At 42.2% G+C, this 22,395-nt stretch overlaps 1 protein-coding gene and 1 long non-coding RNA gene across 10 annotated transcripts in view; one reads left to right on the plus strand and one right to left on the minus strand.

Annotated features, from left to right (window-relative positions):
• Positions 1 to 22,395, plus strand: part of dlgap2a (discs, large (Drosophila) homolog-associated protein 2a) — a 152,102-nt gene that overhangs the window by 122,384 nt on the left and 7,323 nt on the right. For 5 of the 7 annotated variants that reach the window (XM_058090768.1, XM_058090769.1, XM_058090766.1 and 2 more), the window contains 5 exons: positions 16,352 to 16,737; positions 20,182 to 20,270; positions 20,379 to 20,818; positions 20,915 to 21,006; positions 21,666 to 21,818. In XM_058090768.1, coding sequence (XP_057946751.1) covers positions 16,352 to 16,737; positions 20,182 to 20,270; positions 20,379 to 20,818; positions 20,915 to 21,006; positions 21,666 to 21,818 — 1,160 coding nt within the window. Of the gene's footprint in view, positions 1 to 5,577; positions 10,116 to 10,191; positions 10,256 to 10,510; positions 12,173 to 16,351; positions 16,738 to 20,181; positions 20,271 to 20,378; positions 20,819 to 20,914; positions 21,007 to 21,665; positions 21,819 to 22,395 lie in introns of those variants that run through there. The other 2 variants (XR_009132396.1, XR_009132397.1) reach the window with 2 other exon arrangements.
• On the minus strand, positions 350 to 18,257 carry LOC131140390 (uncharacterized). 3 transcript variants are annotated; one of them, XR_009132400.1, is made up of 3 exons: positions 17,857 to 18,257; positions 15,393 to 15,446; positions 350 to 597 (listed from the first exon to the last, which is right to left on the minus strand). It is a non-coding gene; the product is annotated as an uncharacterized LOC131140390 (long non-coding RNA). The 3 variants fall into 3 exon arrangements; XR_009132399.1 differs by having other exon boundaries at positions 350 to 614; XR_009132398.1 differs by lacking the exon at positions 350 to 597 and adding an exon at positions 11,054 to 11,300 and having other exon boundaries at positions 17,857 to 18,255.

Consider the following 22,395-nt stretch of genomic DNA (forward strand, 5'->3'; position numbering starts at 1 on the left):
GTGTTTTGTAAGGCGGTGCTAAAATTGCTGTACTTAATTATACCAGCCATTATTGTTCAAATATAGAAGCACCTTTTAAAATAGAAGGGAAAACTTCATAAGAAAAATATGTTTGTTTGTTTTTTTTACAGTCAAGAGTCAAAAGGGGAAGAAGTCAATTTGACAGAAGACTGGAAGATGTGTAAAATACTCATTACTCACTACAATACTATGACTTCCTTTATATATTCAGGCTTCTCAAATGACTTTAATTAGGGACCACTGGGAGAGTGGATCTTATTTTTGCTGCTATGCTTACCTTTTAAGCTTTTGTGAACCATCCAGTTTTGATTAGAATTAATTGGTTTATTGGAAAATATGGGTGACAACTCAAGCACTCCAGTTTTTGTTATCCATCATTGGCCATGGCCAGTTTATACAAATTCCTTTGCTTTTACCAGCCATGCAAGGTGACAGCCCCAATAATGTAGTTTACAATCCATCTTGCCATATTTCCTGACTTCATGTACATATCCTTAATAGTCTGCTGCAAAACAAACTGCTGCATTTCCTTTAGAGCAGGGGTCTCAAACTCAATTTACCTGGGGGCCACTGGAGCTAGGGTGTGGGCGAGGCTGGGCCGAATCAGGTTTTCCAAAAAAAAAAAAAATGCATTTATTAAAAAACAGAAATATTAATAAACTTTGCTTTTGTTATGATTTTCTACAAGAAAAGCTCTGATAAAACATCCCACTGTTCTCAAATATCTTAATTTTTATTTTTCTACACAAAATAAGATGAAAAATAAATAAAGAATAAAGAAAATCAATCAGTAATAAATAAATATAATAATAATAAAACGGCAAATAATAAAAACTTAAGAAACCACATATAGTTGGTGGGTAGACAAATTATTTTTTTCAGATTAAAATGAACAAAGCATTATTAGAGCCCTGTAGACATGACAAAACACGACTATAGTCACATTTATACTCTTTATTTACAACATATTGCGCAACTGCAGGGTCTTGAGACACATGCTAACTCGCAAACTAGAGAGCTAGCGACCTAAACGGTAGCCTCCAAGTTATTTCCTTTAAACTTAAAAAAAAAAAAAACTTACCACTTCCACACAGATAGGGAGGATAACTATTAACAGTTATTTAACCTTTAACATGAACATTAATCAAACATAATCATTTTTTCTGGGTACATGATACCATACAGCATCCATATCAAACTTGCGCGGGCTGCACTAACATTAAACTTTCATATCAAGCCGGGGGCCTCAAACTAGTGTCCTGCGGGCCACATTTGGCCTGCGGGCCGCGTGTTTGAGACCCCTGCTTTAGAGTGATAAATCCAGGCTGGAGAGAAAGATTCTTAATGGTGTGACGCTCAGCTCCTCCCTCAATTCCCTGCCTCATGTTAGCATCCAAGCCCGTCTTGATGGAGCGGTTGACTCCCTGCTGTTGTGTTTATCAGTCTCTCTAATACAGTGCTCATACAGAAAGTGAGAAGATGAAAGTGTGTTGTGTGTCTATTATCGACATGACTTGGTCTGTCTTCAAGGTCACCCTACCGTGCACAGAAATGCTGCTGCTACATCACTTACTACAAAGTTATGCAATCACTATATGAACAGCCTGCTTCCAAAAACACTGCATCCTCTTTGCGGCTTAGATAAATAAACAGCCTATAATTACAGCATTTACACTATATTGTTCTCCTGATACTCCTGAAGGCATGTGGTGCTGTATTATTTATATGTTGTGGGGCAACAGTTGCTCAATCTATAAGGATTTGCCTCGGAGACATGATATTTTCACAATATCCAAAACATTTTGGATGTTTACTGGAGTTCTGCTTCCCCCAAAAACCAAACTGCTCTAAGATAGCAACCCCATTCACTCATATCTTTCTCGGAGTGTATAAAGGGAATTTTCCCTCAGGGGTCAATAAAGTTTATAAAACCAGAGGGGGCACTTGATGTTGTGATGTGCACAATGCCACAGAAGGTAAACTCATTTCAGCAGTTTATATCTCATTTTAGTAGCAGCTCCAAGACATGACCCATTGTCAGAATTGTCAATATGTCTATTATTTGATTATTATTGCTTTCCTCGGTGCAAATTGTGCAACATAATGAATCCCTGCTACAGTCACATTGAAAAAGATGACAGCTTCATTTCTATTTCTTTTGTCTCCCAGCAATGTCGGGCCATCTGTTTCTTTCTGCAGCCTTACTGGCCGGAATCTTCATGGGCTACACACGCCAAAGTCATCTGCGAACAGGAACTAAAATAAAGTTCTAAAAGTTGAACATGGGCCCCAAAGCAAAACTGCCGTTGTTAAATTAGTGCTTGATGCAGTTATTTTTTGCCTAGCCTTTTTCGACTATTGCACCGCTTTCCAAGGTCCTGATAGGCTTAATGTAACCCAGATAGAAAATAAATAATATATAATTAATTAAATTTACCGTGCGTACCATGTTTTGGGGTGCAACGTCATTAGGTCACGTGACGGTGTCTCACCAAGTCACGTGACTGCGCGCCACCAATCAGTGACGTATATATAGTCCGGAAGGGACTACACACCGGTAGCGGTGAGGGACGCATGGAATCGCTGCAGGTATTTAAAAGGTTTCGTTGTTTAAATTTACAAATGGAAAATGTCTAACCATTTTACATACGTGGTCGGGATATAGGGGCCGTCCACCGACGCGACGCTGAACTTAACAAGAGCAGTGTTCGATCACACCTATGGAATTGGTGAGTGTTGACATTTCACTACTAAACGGCATTAGCACCGTTTACTAGCACCTTTTTGTCTGTCACTGTTCTCCCGATTGATTAGATTATAAGATTAATACTAGTTTGATTATAATGAATAATCCCGTAAGTGCAATTATTTATTATAAATGATAATATATTGTACAATTGAAGTTATGATACGACTTGTATTATATATGTAATTTGAATGGTTGTGTGCACATAATTGATGTCTGCTGGTCCTATTTTATATAGGCCAGGTTTTGATGGCAAGCTAGGAACCCTGCATTGAGGCAACACGCCTGGAAGTTGGAAGCCCAGATAACTGATGAGCTGTTACCCACCTGCTCTGCTCTGACCGGGCTGGTAGGAGGCTTTGCAGCCGTCCTTTTACTTTTCGTCTCTTTGGCCTTCATAAAAATCTTCACTCCTTTCCTCCACTCCTGAACCTCTGGACACTCGATTACTGGGCCATTGGACTGTTGTATGTTTTTTGGGACTCTCGATATATGAGATGAATGTGTTTTGTAAATTGAGCTCATTGAAATGTAAATTTGTAAATTAGTGTTGTGAATTGTATTGTTCTGGTTTTTCACTTTGTAATATATGGTACCGCCACCGCTGCAAATTGTGTGCTCGCCTCTTTTCCATCTCACTCCCAGAGCCGAAATCTGGATTTTTCTGAGTCTAGCCTAGAAATTACAATTACAATTAAAGTATCTAAAGCTAATATTAAATGTACTAGCGCATTGTACACGCTACACAAAGTGGCAAGCTAGCCAGGAGTGAGAGAGGGGCTTAACAAATTTGTTTTTGTGGCGGTATTCAAAGTATTGTGTAACCATGGACATATTTGAGGAACATGGCATTAAGATACCAAATGCAGTTCTGATACAGGATGCAACAAAAACTGAAACGGATGAGGAAGTGATTGAGTTTTTAACACAGTATGGGTCTATTTTGAAGGTTGAATTTATTGATGAACCAACGTCAGTTTTTCACCATTCCATTGTGATCGAATACAGTTCTGGTGCTGGGTTGGCTGCTTTGCGTCCGCTTTTGCCGTATACGTATGTGTGTAACCAAGATAAGGTCACTTATGAAATTTTGGACTTGTCGACACTCTGCGCGGGTGAGATAGGGAAATTGCAGACTGAAAACTATCTGTCTGAATTACAGAAGGTTGCAAAACGGACCGGCCAAGATTTTTCAGTAGTTCTGAGTGGGGCGATGTCTCTGCTTGGCCAGACTGTCACCAAGCTCCAGACCAGCACTGTGGAAGGAGAAACTCTAGCAGAGGACCGTAAGAGTGAGCTCACAGTTGTTCCTGTTAGTGGGTCTCTACCGTCACTACTCTCTGCTGCCACCACTGGTTCACAAAGTACTGCTTCAAGACCACACACTGATCCTCCATTGAAGGGCCAGTCAGATCCCACAACCCAACCCACCTCAAGACACGCTCTGCCAGCCATGACGCCTGCTGGACTCAACCCACCTGAAATACAACGTTATGTTGTGGAGCATATCGTCAAGAATGATGACAGTGCAATGAATCTCTCATTTAAAAGTCTGAGGGCTTTTTCTGGAAGATCGCCCAGACCCCAAACAGAGTCTGATTACGACACATGGCGTTCTGGAGTTGAGCTGCTCTTGAGGGATCCTGCCGTGTCTGACTTGCAGCGTTCACGCAAGATCTTTGACAGCTTGTTACCACCTGCTGCAGATATGGTGAAGCACTTGAAACCTGACACTTCGCCGATGGTGTACCTGCAGACGCTTGACTCTGCTTATGGCACAGTCCAAGATGGCGATGAGCTATATGCCAAATTTATGGACACGTTCCAAGATGCTGGAGAGAAACCATCTACATATCTTCAACGCCTACAGGTAGCACTAAACCAAGCTGTTAAACGAGGTGGAGCTCTCAATCGAGATTTTGATCGATATCTATTGACACAATTTTGCCGGGGTTGTTGGGACAATTCACTCATAACAGAACTACAACTGAAGCAACGTAAATTGAACCCCCCAACATTTGCTGAATTCCTGCTGCTACTGCGAACAGAGGAAGATCGGGAAGCTGCTAAAACCATCCGCATGAAGCAACATCTTGGTTCAGCACGACCTAGAGCTGCCACTCATGCACAGTTTGCCCACAGCGATGGTGCAGGAAAGGGAGAGATTGCTGCGCTGACGAGCATCACACAGCAACTCGCTCAGCAGATGGCCGAAATACAGAAGCAGCTAGCAACCCTTACTGCTGCCCAAGCAAGTGGCAAGCAGTACTATGCTTCTAAGTCCACCCCTGGCTGTAAGCTAGGTGCGGGGCAGGGGGCGGGCAAGCAACCAAAGAACTCGTCTTCTGTTCCCAAGCCTGGCTACTGCTTTCGGTGTGGTGAAGACGGCCATGTCAAGACCAATTGTAGTAATCCCCCAAACGCTGCACTCGTTGCTGCCAAAAGGAAACGGTTTGCGGAAAGGCAACAAAACTGGCAGAAGTTAAACTAAAGTCAGTTTCAGTTGCGGGGCAAACTGGAACTGGTGTGAACTCACAATGTCCCTTCAAGAAACACGTAAATTGTCAAGAAATAAGTCAGAACTTACCTGCTGTTCCATCCCGATTACCCAATGGCTTGGTCGGATCCCGTTGCACAGCCAATATCAAAATCGCTGGGGAAGACTTTAACTGTCTCTTAGACACGGGATCGCAAGTCACAACAATCCCAATATCCTTTTATAATCAACATTTCTCTGACCAGCCAGTGAGATCATTAGGAGACTTACTTCAAGTTGAAGGAGCGACTGGACATGCCGTCCCTTACGTGGGATATGTGGAGATGATGGTCACTTTCCCAAAAGAGTTCCTGGGAGCAGATTTTAACGTTGCAACGCTAGCGCTTGTTGTCCCTGACATTGGAGGCCATCAGTCTCCAGTGTTGATTGGCATGAACACCTTGGAGCCCTTATATAGTCACTATATGGGGAGTGAATACTCAGACTTCCAGCCAACTTCCAAAGGCTACCGAGCCGTGCTCAAATTACTGCAGGTACGCAGTAAGCAGCAACAGGGCAAGGATGGAGTGGTGAGGTTAGTCGGTAAGTCCCCAGTCACCATTCCCGCCAAGCGTATTAGCGTCGTTGAAGGCTTCATCTGCACCAGGATGTCATCTTCTGGCCAATGGGTGCTTGTGGAGCATCCAGCCTTACCACTGCCTGGTGGGCTGTGTGTTAAAACCACCTTAGTCGTGGCCCCAAGCCAACCCAACAAGAAGATTCCTGTCATCCTCAGTAATGAGTCAGATCATGACGTGATCATTCCACCTCTCTCCACCATTGCAGAAATTGCAGTATCCCCACAGATCCTTTCGCACAGCGTATCAAACCATTCATCAGGAAATCCTACCAACACTCTGAAGTTGGATTTTGGCGAATCACCGATTCCGCCAGAGTGGAAGAACAGAATTATCGAGAAACTTGGGCAGATTCCAGATGTCTTCGCACTCAGTGATATGGATTTTGGACACACTGACAAAGTAAACCATCACATAAAGTTGCATGACGAAACTCCATTCAAACACAGAGCCAGACCCATCCACCCTCAAGACATTGAGGCAGTCCGACAACACCTAAGGGATTTGTTGGAGGCTGGTGTCATTCGGGAATCGGAGTCTCCGTTTTCATCACCCATTGTCGTGGTCCGGAAGAAGAATGGTGATATACGCTTATGCATTGACTACAGGAGATTGAACCTTCAGACAATCAAGGACGCTTATCCCCTGCCAAACCTCGAAGAGTCTCTTTCAGCTCTGACTGGTTCGAAATGGTTTAGCGTTCTTGATCTTAAATCTGGATACTACCAGATTGACATGAATGAGGCCGACAAAGCTAAAACAGCTTTTGTGACGCCCATCGGATTCTGGGAGTTCAATCGGATGCCCCAAGGGGTAACAAATGCTCCATCTACATTTCAACGGTTAATGGAGAAGAGTATGGGAGATCTTCATCTAAAAGAAGTTCTTGTTTTCCTGGATGACATCATTGTATTTTCAGACTCACTGGAAGAACATGAGCGGAGGCTGTTGCAAGTATTACATCGGTTGAAGGAATATGGTCTGAAACTCTCTCCAGAGAAATGTAAGTTCTTCCAAACATCTGTGAAGTATCTGGGACACATTGTTTCGGAAAGGGGAGTAGAGACAGATCCAGACAAGATTCATGCCTTAAAGTCCTGGCCAATTCCGAAAACTTTGAAAGAACTGAAGTCATTCTTGGGATTTGCTGGGTATTACCGGAGGTTTATTAAGGGGTATTCCACCATTGCCAAACCTCTCAATGACCTAACCCGGGGGTATACACCTACCTCCAAGTCTCTGAAGTCCAGCTCAGCGAAATACCAGGATGCCAAACAACCCTTTGGTGAGCGATGGTCGCCTGCTTGCCAAGTAGCATTTGACACGCTCATTACGAAGTTGACCAGTTCCCCTGTCCTTGGGTTTGCCGACCCGAAGCTGCCGTATATCTTGCACACCGACGCCAGCACTACCGGTCTCGGGGCTGCTCTATATCAGGAACAGGAGGGTCAGCTGAGGGTTATCGCCTACGCCAGTCGTGGCTTGTCAACAAGTGAATCAAGGTACCCTGCCCACAAACTGGAGTTTCTTGCACTTAAGTGGAGTGTCTGTGAAAAGTTTCATGACTATCTGTACGGGGGCCACTTTGTAGTAGTGACTGATAACAACCCGCTAACTTACTTGTTAACCTCTGCAAAGTTGGATGCCGCCAGTCACAGATGGCTTGCTGCCTTGTCCACCTACACTTTTAAGTTGCAATATCGAGCTGGGAAGCAGAACCTTGATGCTGACGCACTGTCTCGGCGACCTCACAGCCACCCTACTGACCTGACAGTACCGAAAGACTGGGATTTGATCTCCAAATTCACAGATGAGCATGTGGTTGAACCAGGTGAAGTAGATGAACTTGATCCTGATATTGTTTCTGCTATCTGTCATCGCTGCCTTGTCATCAGTCAGCCGGGCAGTACAGCAGAGAGTTCCCTAACTCTGGTTGAATCCTTGAGTTTGACAGCCAAAGCCATCCCTGACTGTTATGCAAGCGAGGACCATCATGGTTTACCAGTTGTTCCCTCCCTGTCACACCTGGACCTCAAGGAAAAGCAACGTGCTGATCCTGTCATCAGAGAGGTCATACATCAGATGGAGACTGGAGAGAAGGTCCTTCCAATGCAAAGGAAAGAGCTACCAGACCTTGTGTTGCTGCTGAGGGAGCTTAGCCGTCTTGAGCTACAAGAGGATGTTTTGTATCGGAAGAGGTATGAAAGGGATAAAGTCTTTTTCCAGTTGGTGCTACCAGACGAGCTGCGGTCAGTAGTTCTCACAAGTCTGCATGATGACATGGGACATATGGGCATCCAGCGAACTTTGGACCTTGTACGTTCTCGGTTTTTCTGGCCTCATATGACTGCCGACATTGAGACTAAAATAAGGACTTGTAACCGTTGTGTGAGACGTAAGACACTACCAGAAAGCTCTGCGCCATTAGTTAATATAAAAACCACACGTCCTTTGGAGTTACTTTGCATGGACTATCTGTCACTAGAGCCAGATCAAAGCAATATTAAAGATATCCTTGTTTTCACCGATCACTTTACAAAGTTTGCAATAGCTATACCCACAGCAAACCAAAAGGCGAAGACGGTGGCAAAATGTCTATGGGAGAACTTCATTGTGTGCTACGGAATACCTGAACGGCTCCACACAGACCAAGGACCTGACTTTGAGTCAAAAATGATTAAGGAGCTTTGCCAACTTGCTGGAATTTCAAAGACGAGAACAACTCCATATCATCCTCGAGGGAACCCCGTTGAGAGGTTCAACCGCACACTACTTGCCATGCTTGGAACTCTTGAGCATAAACAGAAAAGCAAATGGAAAGATTATGTAAAACCGTTAGTGCATGCATATAACTGCACAAAGAATGACGTCACAGGATTCACCCCATATGAATTGATGTTTGGTCGTTCACCACGTCTTCCGGTGGATCTAGCTTTTGGATTGCCGGTAAAAGAAAATCAACCCACCACACACTCCCAGTATGTGGCAAGTCTTCGTTCCCGACTTGAAGAAAGTTTTCAACTTGCATCCAAAAATACTGTCAAATCTGGTGAACGCAACAAAGCACGATTTGATCAGCGAGTTACCCCGTCAAGTCTGGAAGAAGGAGATAGAGTCTTGGTTCGGAATGTCAGGCTTCGTGGTAAGCACAAGCTGGAGGACAAATGGGAGCAGGAAGTCTATGTTGTTGTGAAGCGTGCTGGGAACCTGCCTGTGTATACAGTACGACCTGAAACCAACACGGACGGACCAGTTCGTACCCTGCATAGAGATCTGCTACTTCCATGCCCTTTCCTACCAGCGAGTGGTGACTTAGAACTTTTACCGACTACACCACCTCGTCGTCCTTTCACTCGGAGCCAGAAACAAGCCAGTCCTGATCAGACCGAAGATCTGGATGATGGTAACGAGTGGGATGTACCCCAACTCGGGATTGAGCCAACAACATTCCAGTTCCATCATTCAAACCCAGCTAAACTCGTTACTGAGATCACACGTCAGCCTATGTCAAAGGCTGTCGCTCTTTCACCTGTGCCTGTGACTCCTATTTCAGAAACTATGACCGTACCTGCTGATGGGGACTCTGCTGCCGAATCAAATTCCTTACCCATGGAAGAAGACCCTGAGCCTGGTGAGAACTTACCTGAAAGGGAAAGACTCCCATTTATCGGTGTTCCTGAAGATCTGTCTGTAGAAGAACCAGAGCTCATTGATCAAGCAGAGATATCCCCCACTCAGAATGAGTTGTTGCTCAGTCCAACACATGCTGACGCTCCGAACGCACCTGCTAGCGAGGTACCGGCCATAGACTCCACACCTGTCGTTAGAAGGTCTAGTCGGCAGCGTCACCCTCCTAATCGACTCCAATACGCAACACTAGGCAATCCCCTTATTTCAGTCGTACAGACTTTATTTCAAGGGTTAGTTGACGCTTATGGCGAAGGCTTTGCTACCTTTGCAGCGACCCGTCCTTCGGAACCCCACATTCTCGATGTTTAGCATGCATCGGGAGTTGCATGTTCTAAAGGGGGGAGGGTGTAACCCAGATAGAAAATAAATAATATATAATTAATTAAATTTACCGTGCGTACCATGTTTTGGGGTGCAACGTCATTAGGTCACGTGACGGTGTCTCACCAAGTCACGTGACTGCGCGCCACCAATCAGTGACGTATATATAGTCCGGAAGGGACTACACACCGGTAGCGGTGAGGGACGCATGGAATCGCTGCAGGTATTTAAAAGGTTTCGTTGTTTAAATTTACAAATGGAAAATGTCTAACCATTTTACATACGTGGTCGGGATATAGGGGCCGTCCACCGACGCGACGCTGAACTTAACAAGAGCAGTGTTCGATCACACCTATGGAATTGGTGAGTGTTGACATTTCACTACTAAACGGCATTAGCACCGTTTACTAGCACCTTTTTGTCTGTCACTGTTCTCCCGATTGATTAGATTATAAGATTAATACTAGTTTGATTATAATGAATAATCCCGTAAGTGCAATTATTTATTATAAATGATAATATATTGTACAATTGAAGTTATGATACGACTTGTATTATATATGTAATTTGAATGGTTGTGTGCACATAATTGATGTCTGCTGGTCCTATTTTATATAGGCCAGGTTTTGATGGCAAGCTAGGAACCCTGCATTGAGGCAACACGCCTGGAAGTTGGAAGCCCAGATAACTGATGAGCTGTTACCCACCTGCTCTGCTCTGACCGGGCTGGTAGGAGGCTTTGCAGCCGTCCTTTTACTTTTCGTCTCTTTGGCCTTCATAAAAATCTTCACTCCTTTCCTCCACTCCTGAACCTCTGGACACTCGATTACTGGGCCATTGGACTGTTGTATGTTTTTTGGGACTCTCGATATATGAGATGAATGTGTTTTGTAAATTGAGCTCATTGAAATGTAAATTTGTAAATTAGTGTTGTGAATTGTATTGTTCTGGTTTTTCACTTTGTAATATATGGTACCGCCACCGCTGCAAATTGTGTGCTCGCCTCTTTTCCATCTCACTCCCAGAGCCGAAATCTGGATTTTTCTGAGTCTAGCCTAGAAATTACAATTACAATTAAAGTATCTAAAGCTAATATTAAATGTACTAGCGCATTGTACACGCTACATTAAGCCATGATGTTCTGTGGTGTGAAAGGTCTGCTATTAAAATTGATGAGCTTCATTTGCAGCACAAATCTTCCATCCTCTCATTTATTTTCATATTTCAACACCATAATGGTGAATTATATTGTGGACATTGTGCCGCACATGGTATTGAAGCACTGCGGCATTTCTCAAAAGATGAAACGTTCCTTGTCATATAGGCCTAAAAATAAAAGATGAAATATGTACAGCATATCAGGCCAGGAGTTGATGGTGTTTCTTACTGCAAAATAGCTGCATCAGAGCTGTAACAGAAGATCTTATTTTGAGTCGTTCTGATTATTTCTGTGGTGCAAGGCTGCTGTCATTAATTGCTTGCAAGAAGAGAATTAATTTGCATTAATTAAGTGACACCCGAAGAGCTAATGATAGCAATTTTGTGAGGTTTAGCCATTTGCGTTAGTTATTGAATGTATAGCCTATCATAACCACACATTGACTCCCAATTGTTGCTTTTCCTCCTCCTATTGTTCCTTCTATTGTCGCCTCTTTCTATCTCTATCCCCTCCTGCTCCCTTTTCATAACAATAAACATCAAATAAAGTCAAGTGAAATCAATGTACCGATGAGAAGAGTATCTTACACTTCTCTCTGGCAGAGTAAATCTGTTTAGCATGTAAGGGCATCTTGATTAACAATACTCTTTAACCTAAGACAAAAAATAAAAATAAAAAGTGGCTCCAATGGGTTTACTAGCCGACAAAAGCTGGTATCTTCAACAATAGTAAAGGGCTAGTTGTTCAGTGTTATCGTTCCCATGATGAAATCATAGGAACTTTATACACTTTTCAAATGCAGCGGCGATAGGAACAAGACTTGGGCTTCATTGAGATTCTGGAATTTCAGGTGGATGATAAGGTTTGATGTGGTGAAGCGCAATGTTTTTTTTCTTCATCGCAAAATGTTTGCAGAGCATTTAGAGCAGGGGGGCCACTGGAGCTAGAAAATCAATCAATCAATCAGTAATAAATAAATATAATAATAATAAAACGGCAAATAATAAAAACTTAAGAAACCACATATAGTTGGTGGGTAGACAAATTATTTTTTTCAGATTAAAATGAACAAAGCATTATTAGAGCCCTGTAGACATGACAAAACACGACTATAGTCACATTTATACTCTTTTTATTTACAACATATTGCGCAACTGCAGGGTCTTGAGACACATGCTAACTCACAAACTAGAGAGCTAGCGACCTAAACGGTAGCCTTCAAGTTATTTCCTTTAAACTTAAATAGCCAAAAACTTACCACTTCCACACGGATAGGGAGGATAACTATTAACAGTTATTTAACCTTTAACATGAACATTAATCAAACGTAATAATTTTTTCTGGGTACATGATACCATACAGCATCCATATCAAACTTGCGCGGGGCGCACTAACATTAAACTTTCATATCAAGGCGGGGGCCTCAAACTAGTGTCCTGCGGGCCACATTTGGCCCGCGGGCCGCGTGTTTGAGACCCCTGATTTAGAGTGTTTGGCGAAATGTCTTAGACATTGCGAGTCCGACATGATTGTGGTCATGTTGTTTTAGGAGGTTTAAGGGAGGTTACAAAAGGCCCTTTACAGCACAACACAGAAAAGGAGTGCTTGACTTGCTTAGCCTACAGCACAGTACAGATAATCTGGCCTCAGTGTTTATTTTTCTAATGGTTATCTGAGATGTTTCTTAACTGGTTTATCGTTATGATGTCATAACGATAATTCTCAGTCAGATAACCATACATCATACAGCCTTACTTTTCAGTTAAAACCAGTGCGAGTACAGTATAAACATCCCCTGAATGAGTCCGGCTGTGTGCACTTCAGACTAAATACTGCCAGTGTCAAGATGAGAGAACCAATGTCTACCACCACCACCATCATCATCTCTCAGCATCCAGCCCCACCTCTGCCCGACTTACTAGGTCTATTTTTGGTGCTCCTGCTGAGTCATGCCCCCTGAATAAGCCTTTTTTTTACCTACCCAACAAACACTACCTTCTCTCATCTGTTCACATGCAACCTCCCTATTTCTGTCTCTCTCTCCTTTCTCCATGATTTTCCTTGTCACGAATGCATCTCCTCATCATTGGGGAGTTAATTTTGTGAATGGACAGCTGCATGAGTCATTGATTCCCTGAAGCAGAACTCTCTTCACAGACTTCTGTGGCTATTAATAACACAACCAAATCATGGGTGAGAAGGAGGTCAGAATGTGTTGAGTGGATTGAGGGGCCGGGGTTTTATTGGCATTGAAAAGTCTCTCCGCCTTTCGTTTTGATGGCAGTGTCTTCAGTAATTGTGTTGTTCAGGCTGCAATTTAATTAGGCGAATCGCTATTAATTTGGCACCAACCTTTGGGAGGGCTTGTGTGTAGGGTGCACCTCATTATAACCCAAAACAGATCCCACAAGGACTTCCTTAATTGGCACGTGTGATGGAGGAATTTGTAAAGCAAAAACAGAAGCATCGGGTTCCTCACAGTTTCACTCTTGGTCAAGGCTAAGTCGGAAGGTCACGTACTGTGTGGCCAAGGGCTCTTTCCTCTTGTGATTGTGGCTCAGGGGTTTCTGGTGATGCATCTTTGATCACAAAGCACTGAACAAAGATTGTTCCACATGTAACCGACAGAGTGAGCTCTCTAGGAGAATCCTATGAGGCAACGCTTTCTTTTGTTTAGACTTTAACTTAACTTAACTTTAACTGTGTAATGTACTATTAAAAGTGTATGCATGAACAACTTTTTCATCTATAAAATATGTTAATAATGAAGTTATATGAATTAATTAACTTGAAAAAGTTAAAAAAAAAAAAAAAAAGTGAAAAAAATACTCCACCCATTCTGTGTGGAAGTGGTATGTTTTTGCTTCTTATTTTGTTTGGGGTTTTTTGCTCACTTTCCTAAAGGGGACCTATTGTGCTCATTTTTTGACCCTTTGTATTGAGTGGTGGTCTCCTATAGAGCAGCTACACACAATAACCTGCACATTAAACATTTTAGATTTTCCGGAATCTGCACCTATTCCAACGGTATTTCCTTTGATTTGTGCTCCCTGCCAAAACTCCCTGCCCATGGCCTTCCTCCGGGCATGCCAGCTGCACCGTGATTGGTCACACACCTAAAGTGCTTCATAACTATGAACCATATAAGGAGGTCGGCCCCTCTGTGACATCACAAATAGGCAGTTTTACCACGCCTTTTGAAACAGAGCATTTTTAGACATCCCAAACTTCTTTCAGCGCTCACTTCCAAATGCACAATCCTCATTATCTGAAACGTTGGCATCATTTAACATGTTTAGAATAAATAAAATTGGAGAGGCTAACATGTTAGCTTGGTAGCTTGCTGTGCTAGCAGCAGCCGTTTCTTATGCCCCTGCAGTGATTGTGTAGCCTGCGCAATGTGTGTAAACAAAGAATAGCAGGAGTGTAAAGGTGATTATGGGGTGTCATTTCATGTCTACGGAGCTCTAATAATACTTTAGGAAAATGTATTTAGAGTGTTTTAGTGTATTAACAATGACAATATTCAATTTCTTATAATTGAATCCTATCACAGAAATTCATTTATCACGGTCGTAAATAATCTACATAAATAATGATCTTTTACATTTTTAAATATTTTTGCAATATTTAGTTTGCTTACATTTTGTCATTTACACTTTGTTCACTTCCTGTTGTATGTAAATAATTAAAATAATATATATATATATACAATGTAAGCATTGCACAATTTAAAAATATTTCTCTATAAATGGTGATTGATAAATTATTAATAATGAAATGTGTTTCTTAGCAATTAGTAATGCGTTATGATTTTGGATTATTGTTGCCTCCAGTCTTCAATGATGATGTCATCTCCAATATTTGTCCAGTTCCTTGATGTCTTTAACAACAAGTACTTAGTACTTGGATTTTATGATTGCTGCTCCAAGTGCCGTGAATTTCCCTCGCTTCCTTGACAGTGTCGATAAATCCTATATTTTATTATCGTCCAACACATCAATCCAACACATTTCTCAAAAAACACTTGAGGAAAAACATGAGCCATCTTTTACGGCGCTAGCGACGAAGTCATATGCAAACACAGGTGTTGCTGATTACATGAGTGAAGGTTCTGTACCGTGCTGCTACAAAGCCCTAATTAAAGTCATTAGTGACAGCTGTGTTTACCCACTCTTTTATGTCAACATGGCGGCATGTGGAAAAAGGTCAGTCCGCTACACCAAGTGACAACATCACTATATGTTAAGATTATGTAAGGATATGTGAGGAATTTGTGAGGCTGTGATGAACAGCAAGCATATCAACCATAAACAAAAGCGACGGTGATAATACACTCACCCCTCGTATACTGCGATTTCCATGACTCCGGATCTGATCGTGATATGTGAATTTCTGCAAAGTAGGAATAATTTCAAAGTTAGATCATAGAAAACCTGTTTACAACCTTCTAAACATATTTTTTTTAACATTATTATAAGCCCTCTGGACATGAAATAACACCTCTATGGTCACCTTCACACTCATAGTACCCATTTCCAAAAAAAAAAAATAAGTCATAAGAGATAGGAAAGTAAAAAATCTGAGATTAAAAGTCATAATTATGAGATAAAAACAGGAAAAAAAATCTGAAAAAAATCATAAAACGTAAAGTCATAACTAAGTCATGATGAGAAAAGGTTGAACTATGAGATAGGAAAGTAAATAAGATTAAATATTAAAAGGAAAAAAAAATAGTACCATTTCAGACATAAGTGAGACATATGTAACATTAATGTAACATTAGAAATACCTAGTGACCAGTGTAGAATACTACATATCAATAACACGTATTTGAATGAGGTTAATTGGTTCCAGACCGACCTCAATAAGTGAATTTCCACAACATAGGATTCAATATTAATAAAAGGAATATTTTCATACAGCATACAAAGCCTGTTTGTGATTTTCTTAATACAGGTTTTATTATTAGAGACCTGTACACATGAAATAGAAGGAGGACTCAGCTATGTTGGCTCCATGCAGTGTGAAAAGTAATATAATCTGACACCGTGTTTCGTAACATATACATACTGATGTGGAAGTGACCAGAATACTACATATAACTTTGTATTTTAATATTGTTTGACTATTAATATACCATAGTTAACCACAAAACAGCGATCATTCAAACCAGGTTGGGGTTAGAATAAAGTTGAATAACTTTGGCTGCAACTGTAATGAAAAAAAGTTTATATTTAGGTCGGAATGAAAAAAGTGATGAATGCTGTGTGTATGTAAAAATGTCTTTTTTTTTACAGCCATAACCTACACGCCAAGCTACAAGAAGGCCCCTCCACCCGTCCCGCCTCGCACCACCTCAAAACCTCTCATCTCCATCACAGCCCAAAGCAGCACAGAGTCCACCCAGGACGCTTACCATGACGGAAGGCACCCCCATGGAGGGATGTGGGGCCCTGATGGTCTGACACTAGGCTTGAGCCCCGGCAGGGCCCTCTATAACTCCGTTGACAGCCTGGACAGCGCCAAGGCCGTAACTATAGCCATGGAGGCAGCTGGGGTCATGGCTGGGAAAAGACAACCATCCACAAACAGCCACAGTTCAATCGTCACCTGTGACAAGGCCATCTTGGTGTCTAAAGCTGAGGAGTACCTGAAGACGCCTCGATCTTCTATAGGAATACAGGTTAGTCTTGATTCGGCATCTATAGTTCAGACGGGGCTCGGGAAATGACACTTCTATTACCTGTCGACTCTATACTTGCTTAACGCTACAGATGCAAGAGAAACATAGTTCTTCTTTCAGCATCTAAAAATAGGCCGAGTGAGTCATCGTTCCACAATCCATCAATTAGGATTCAGCTCATGCTATAGCACATTCTAGTGAATGGTTCCCTCCAGGCTTCATTCACTCTAACGCCGTTTATGTTTGCATTTGAGATGTTCATTTGTAAAAACACAGCCAAGAATAATGAGTGAAAAATACATTTGCTTAATTACTACCATCCTGTCTTTTGTCTTTTTCTTGTACCATCCTTTGTTGGGGTGTGGATTGGGAGATGGTTTTTAATCCCCCATCAGTCCAGCTGTTATGGAGATTGTAAGCATCATTATTTACCCTCATCTTTATTTATTCATTCATTCATTTTCTACCGCTTATCCTCACAAGGGGATGCTGGAGCCTATCCCAGCTGTCTTCGGGCGAGATGCGGGGTACACCCTGGACTGGTCGTCATCCAATCACAGGGCACATATAGACAAACAACCATTCACACTCACATTCATACCTATGGATAATTTGGAGTCGCCAATTAACCTAGCATGTTTTTGGAATGTGGGAGGAAACCGGAGTACCCGGAGAAAACCCACGCATTCACAGGGAGAACATGCAAACTCCACACAGAGATCACCGAGGGTGGGATTGAACTCGGGTCTCCTAGCTGTGAGGTCTGCGCACTAAACACTCGACCGCCGTGCAGCCCCCCTCTATTTAATTGCTAAATCGTGCTGTTTTGTGGTTGTGGCTTATTATTATTTGTACATATGTTTTGCATAGTTTAAGCTTTTCAATCACATAAATGGAAACATTTGCTAAAATTAAAATATTAATTATTAAATATTATAAATATCATTGAAGAGAATAGAATTATAGTCATATGTGTGTATTTAGTCACTCAGTGGCTGACACAGCAGCTACCATCTCCAAGCTACACATAATTAGTGTCCTAATTAAACAACCCTGTTGTCTAAAATACTTTTCTCAGTTCACACAACCATCACATAATTAAAGTTGCACATTACTTACAGACAGGATATCCAAGGCAGAAGCGCATTAAAAAAAAAAAGTATTCCATAACAAAAAGTGTCCATTATGCCGTGTATCATTCAATTTGTGTCACCTTAACTCAATGAATTATTACCACTACAAGGTGTCGCCAATGGAGGACATGTTTTATAAGGAGCACCATAGCTAGGGACTTTGGTGTCCACAAGCAACCAACTGCATGCTGACAATGTAACAGCAAACGAGTTGAATGACATGTAAGCACACGGATATGCTTTTTATATCGCCATTCACTCCCATGCATTTCCTGTCCCTCCTTAAAATTCACTACATCGCCATCTTTCCCACATGATCCTCCTAACTCTAGTTCTTTGCCCTGCAAATCAGCTCACCTGACCATGATTGAGTCTGATTATGAACTGCTGCCCACAAAGCATGACGAGGAGTAACTTGCAATCAGGGTATCATCCTCCCATATCAGCCTGCATGTGCTTCTGATTGGCTACTTTTTTGGCTAGCAGACGCCTATAAGGTGCAATAGAGCCTGCAGGAAATGGGAAGAGGATGATAAGTGAATTTAATGAAGCGGCTGCAAAGAAGTGCCTTTTTGCAGTGACTGTAGGTCTCAAACTCATGGCCCTCGGGCCCCATTATTTTTTAAGAAATAGGCTACAATAGTTAAATTTGGAACATCCCAAAAACATGCCAGGTTAATTGGTGACTCCAAATTGTCCATAGGTATGAATGTGAGTGTGAATGGTTGTTTGTCTATATGTGCCCTGTGATTGGCTGGCGAACAGTCCAGGGTGTACCCCGCTGGGATAGATTCCAGCATACCCCCGTGGACCTGTTGAGGATAAGTGACATAGAAAATGGATGGATTGAAGGCTGCAATAATTTCATGACAGCTTTCGGTGGTGTTTGATGAAAAGTTAATTTGTTGAAACGTGATTCCGGACAAAATAGTTGATGTGGCCCCCCGGTTAAGTTGCGTTTGAGAACCTAAAATTGACTCCAGTGATGAGTGGAGGGTCATCTTTATAGGGAACCCCTAGCCTTTAGACAAGTTTATGTGTTTTGTCATATTAAAAATACTACATTTTAATGTTTTTTTCAAATTTTCCGTGTTGCATTTTAATGACTGACATTGTGACCAAATAGAAAAATGTGTCTCCCCAGCTTTTTCACTACCCACCTCAAGTAATAGATAAAATTGATATATTTTCTTGCATTTGGAGCACATCATATTTCAAACAAGCAACTTACTCGTGCGGTTTCAAAACAAAACTGAGCTAAAGATGAATGTCTGTTCTTCCAAAGTCTTGCATGCGCCGCTCTTATTATTGTTTTTGTTCTGTGTACAAGACAGAGGAATACTTAGAGAAAAGCGCATTCAAGTGAGCAAAGGGACAAAAATGGTACATTGCCTCAGAGCAGTGACCATATGTCTCAATATCCACACGCTGTGTGCCACCAACCTTTGATTTGATTTTCTTCCACAGTCACCCGCGCAAAATGTTCAGGGGAGTGCAGACACAGACGAGGCGAGCCAACAGGAAATTATCATCACTAGTCAAAGACAGCAAAGTAATTAGATAAGGGAGCTGCAAACAAAAATTAGAAGGGAGACAGACATGGTAATGTTATCTTTCTTTCTCAATATATATACATATCTGCTGAGATTTACCTATATACTATTTAACACATTCAGCCAAATTAGCATTAATGAACAGTTTGTCTGTCTAATGAATATAAATCTAATATTGATCTAATGTTAGCCCTTGTTTGATTTGAACAGACTGCTGAAAGCCTTGATTTGTGTATTTATATTAATAAATGCATGACATTCACTCAGTTATATTCTGCAGCCAGGCCATACTGGAGCCTATCCCAGCTGTCTTCAGGCGAGAGGCAGACTAAACCCTGGACTGGTGGCCAGCCAATCACAGGGCACATATAGACAAACAACCATTCACACTCACATTCATACCTATGGACAATTTGGAGTCGCCGATTAACCTAGCATGTTTTTGGAATGTGGGAGGAAACCGGAGAAAACCCACAGGGAGAACATGCAAACTCCACACAGAGATGGCTGAGGGTGGAATTGAACTCGGGTCTCCTAACTGTGAGGCCTGCGTGCTAACCACTCAACCACCGTGCAGACAGCTTTTTTTTTAACTCAAAAAACTGTTCAGTCATAAGCAGGACTTTTGAAAACAAACCTTGTTACTTTTGCAACCTCGTGATATAAATTATGAATATTTACTAATAAGGACAGAAGCACTGGGGAGTGTAGTTGATATAATGATAGGAAAATTGGCTTCTGTTATTTCTGTGCATTAGGTGGAAGCTGCCACAGACTCTGAATCGGAAAGCAAAGGCTCCCGGGAATACCATTCTGTAGGGATCCAGGTAGAGGATGACAAGAAAGGGTAATGCAATGGTTTGGAATTTTTACCATCTTTGTCAGCTGTCACTTCCTTTATTTTTGTTGGAAGAAAAGATTGATATGTTCCATTATGAACTTTTACCACTTTCAGGCAAGGCCGCTTCAAGCGCTCCAACAGCGTGACTGCAGCCGTGCAGGCCGACATGGAGTTGGAAGGCTTCCCCACTATGGAGGACAAAGGCCTGCAGTTTGGCGGGGGCTTCCAGCGCCACTCTGAGCCCAGCACGCCCACCCAGTACGGAGCCGTGCGAACCGTCCGCACCCAGGGGCTCTTCAGCTACCGTGAGGACTACCGCACCACAGCTGAACCCCCAAGTCCCCGGGAGACCACCAGTGAGCCCACGTGGCAGCTGGAGCCCCCCTCCCCGCAGGAGAATGCTGTCCCATCTGGTGAGTCGGGGCGTAGCTCCCCTTCTCTGAGGAGAGACGGGAGCTGGTTCATGCAACTACTGCACACCGAGACCAAGAGGATGGAGGGATGGTGTAAGGAGATGGAGGCAGAGGCTGAAGAAAATGACTTGTCAGAAGAAAGTGAGTGAAAAACATTTCCATATTATACATATATATATATATATGTATATACAGCACATATATATATATAATATGTGTATAATTACTCTTTTTCAGTCCTCGGTAAAATCAGAAGTGCAGTGGGAAGCGCTCAGCTCCTCATGTCACAGAAATTCCAGCAATTCTATTGGTTGTGTCAGCAAAATCTGGTAAGTGTGTGTGTGTGTGTGTGTGTGTTTTAATCATCATCCTATGAACATTACTACAACAAGCATTACTGCTATTGAATAGTGTCCAATCCAGAAGCAATCCTATGGATGAATACTACTAGTACTTGGTTTACTACAGCATGTAGTGATTGCAAAAGTTGCAAAAAAAATTTTAAAACCTAATTTTGGTTCCTAAAAATGAGACTCGCTATTATTTATATTTTATATATTTTAATACTTTGAAATTGTAAACAAAATACAGGAGTGTGCTGGAATGATGCCACTTTGCTCTAAAAGACAATGGAAGCCCATACAAACCATTGGACAGGTGACATCAGCTTGGGTTGTGCTTGATGCACGTATGCGCCGCATAGTGCTGAAAATTTGTCCCGCACGGAGCGCCATGGTTGCTAAAGTGATGTCATTTGACCGTGCCGACATCGCAGATGCATCAAGCACAGACCAACCTTTGTATCGCCATAAATTACCTGTCATGTCCATACATTTCTGACGGCACAAACAAACCGTTTTGTTTCACCATCAGTGCCGAATGCTTACTAATACAATGATTTTCCCGAATGTGAGGAACTGAATCTGTTAATTGGATTGGTTCTGATCAGTGTTTCCTAAGGACATCTATCTGCACCCTAATCCTCTAGGACCCTAGTGCCATGCCGCGGCCTACCTCACAGGACCTGGCTGGGTTCTGGGACCTGCTGCAGCTCTCCATCGAAGACGTAACCATTAAGTTTGACCAGCTGCAGCAGATCAAGAGCAACAACTGGAGGCCCGTAGACAGTCCGGAGAAGAAGGTAAGTGGGTCAGGACTGGCCCCTGATGTGGACTTCAATCCAAATACAACTGCATGCAGTTTTCTTGAGACATTGGGTAACTTACCTCATTGGTTTGGTCCTTTACTGGCTCGGAACAGGTAGCTTATAATGTCATGTTTGGGGACTTTAATCACTAATATTTCAATGCAGATGTGTGTCTCCATATAAGCCGTTGGTTATCCCCATCTTTCACGGGCATTCCGATTTGGGGCCAGCAGCAAATGGCAGAAAACCGCAAGTAATTTAGACCAATAAAAAATGTCTACTATTGACACTGGGTTTACGCCACCTCCCCTTCAAACCATGCTGCTATCTTGATGCTGATGTTCTTGTCTGATTTCGGATCAACATTTGCAATAACAGCAAACGCTGTAATTATTAGATTCCGATTCAAATTGTTTTCTGGAATCAATTTTCACATACGCAGAAACATGGAATAGTCCATTACATGAGAAGGGAAAGGAAGCGGTGATGGTTTACACATTTTGACATATAAGCATCTAAATTAAGACAGTAATACGTAGTTTAAATTGAAGAAATATGTTTTTATGAGATG

The sequence above is a fragment of the Doryrhamphus excisus genome, chromosome 13 (genome assembly GCF_030265055.1).
Source record: "Doryrhamphus excisus isolate RoL2022-K1 chromosome 13, RoL_Dexc_1.0, whole genome shotgun sequence".
NCBI classification, from domain to species: domain Eukaryota; kingdom Metazoa; phylum Chordata; class Actinopteri; order Syngnathiformes; family Syngnathidae; genus Doryrhamphus; species Doryrhamphus excisus.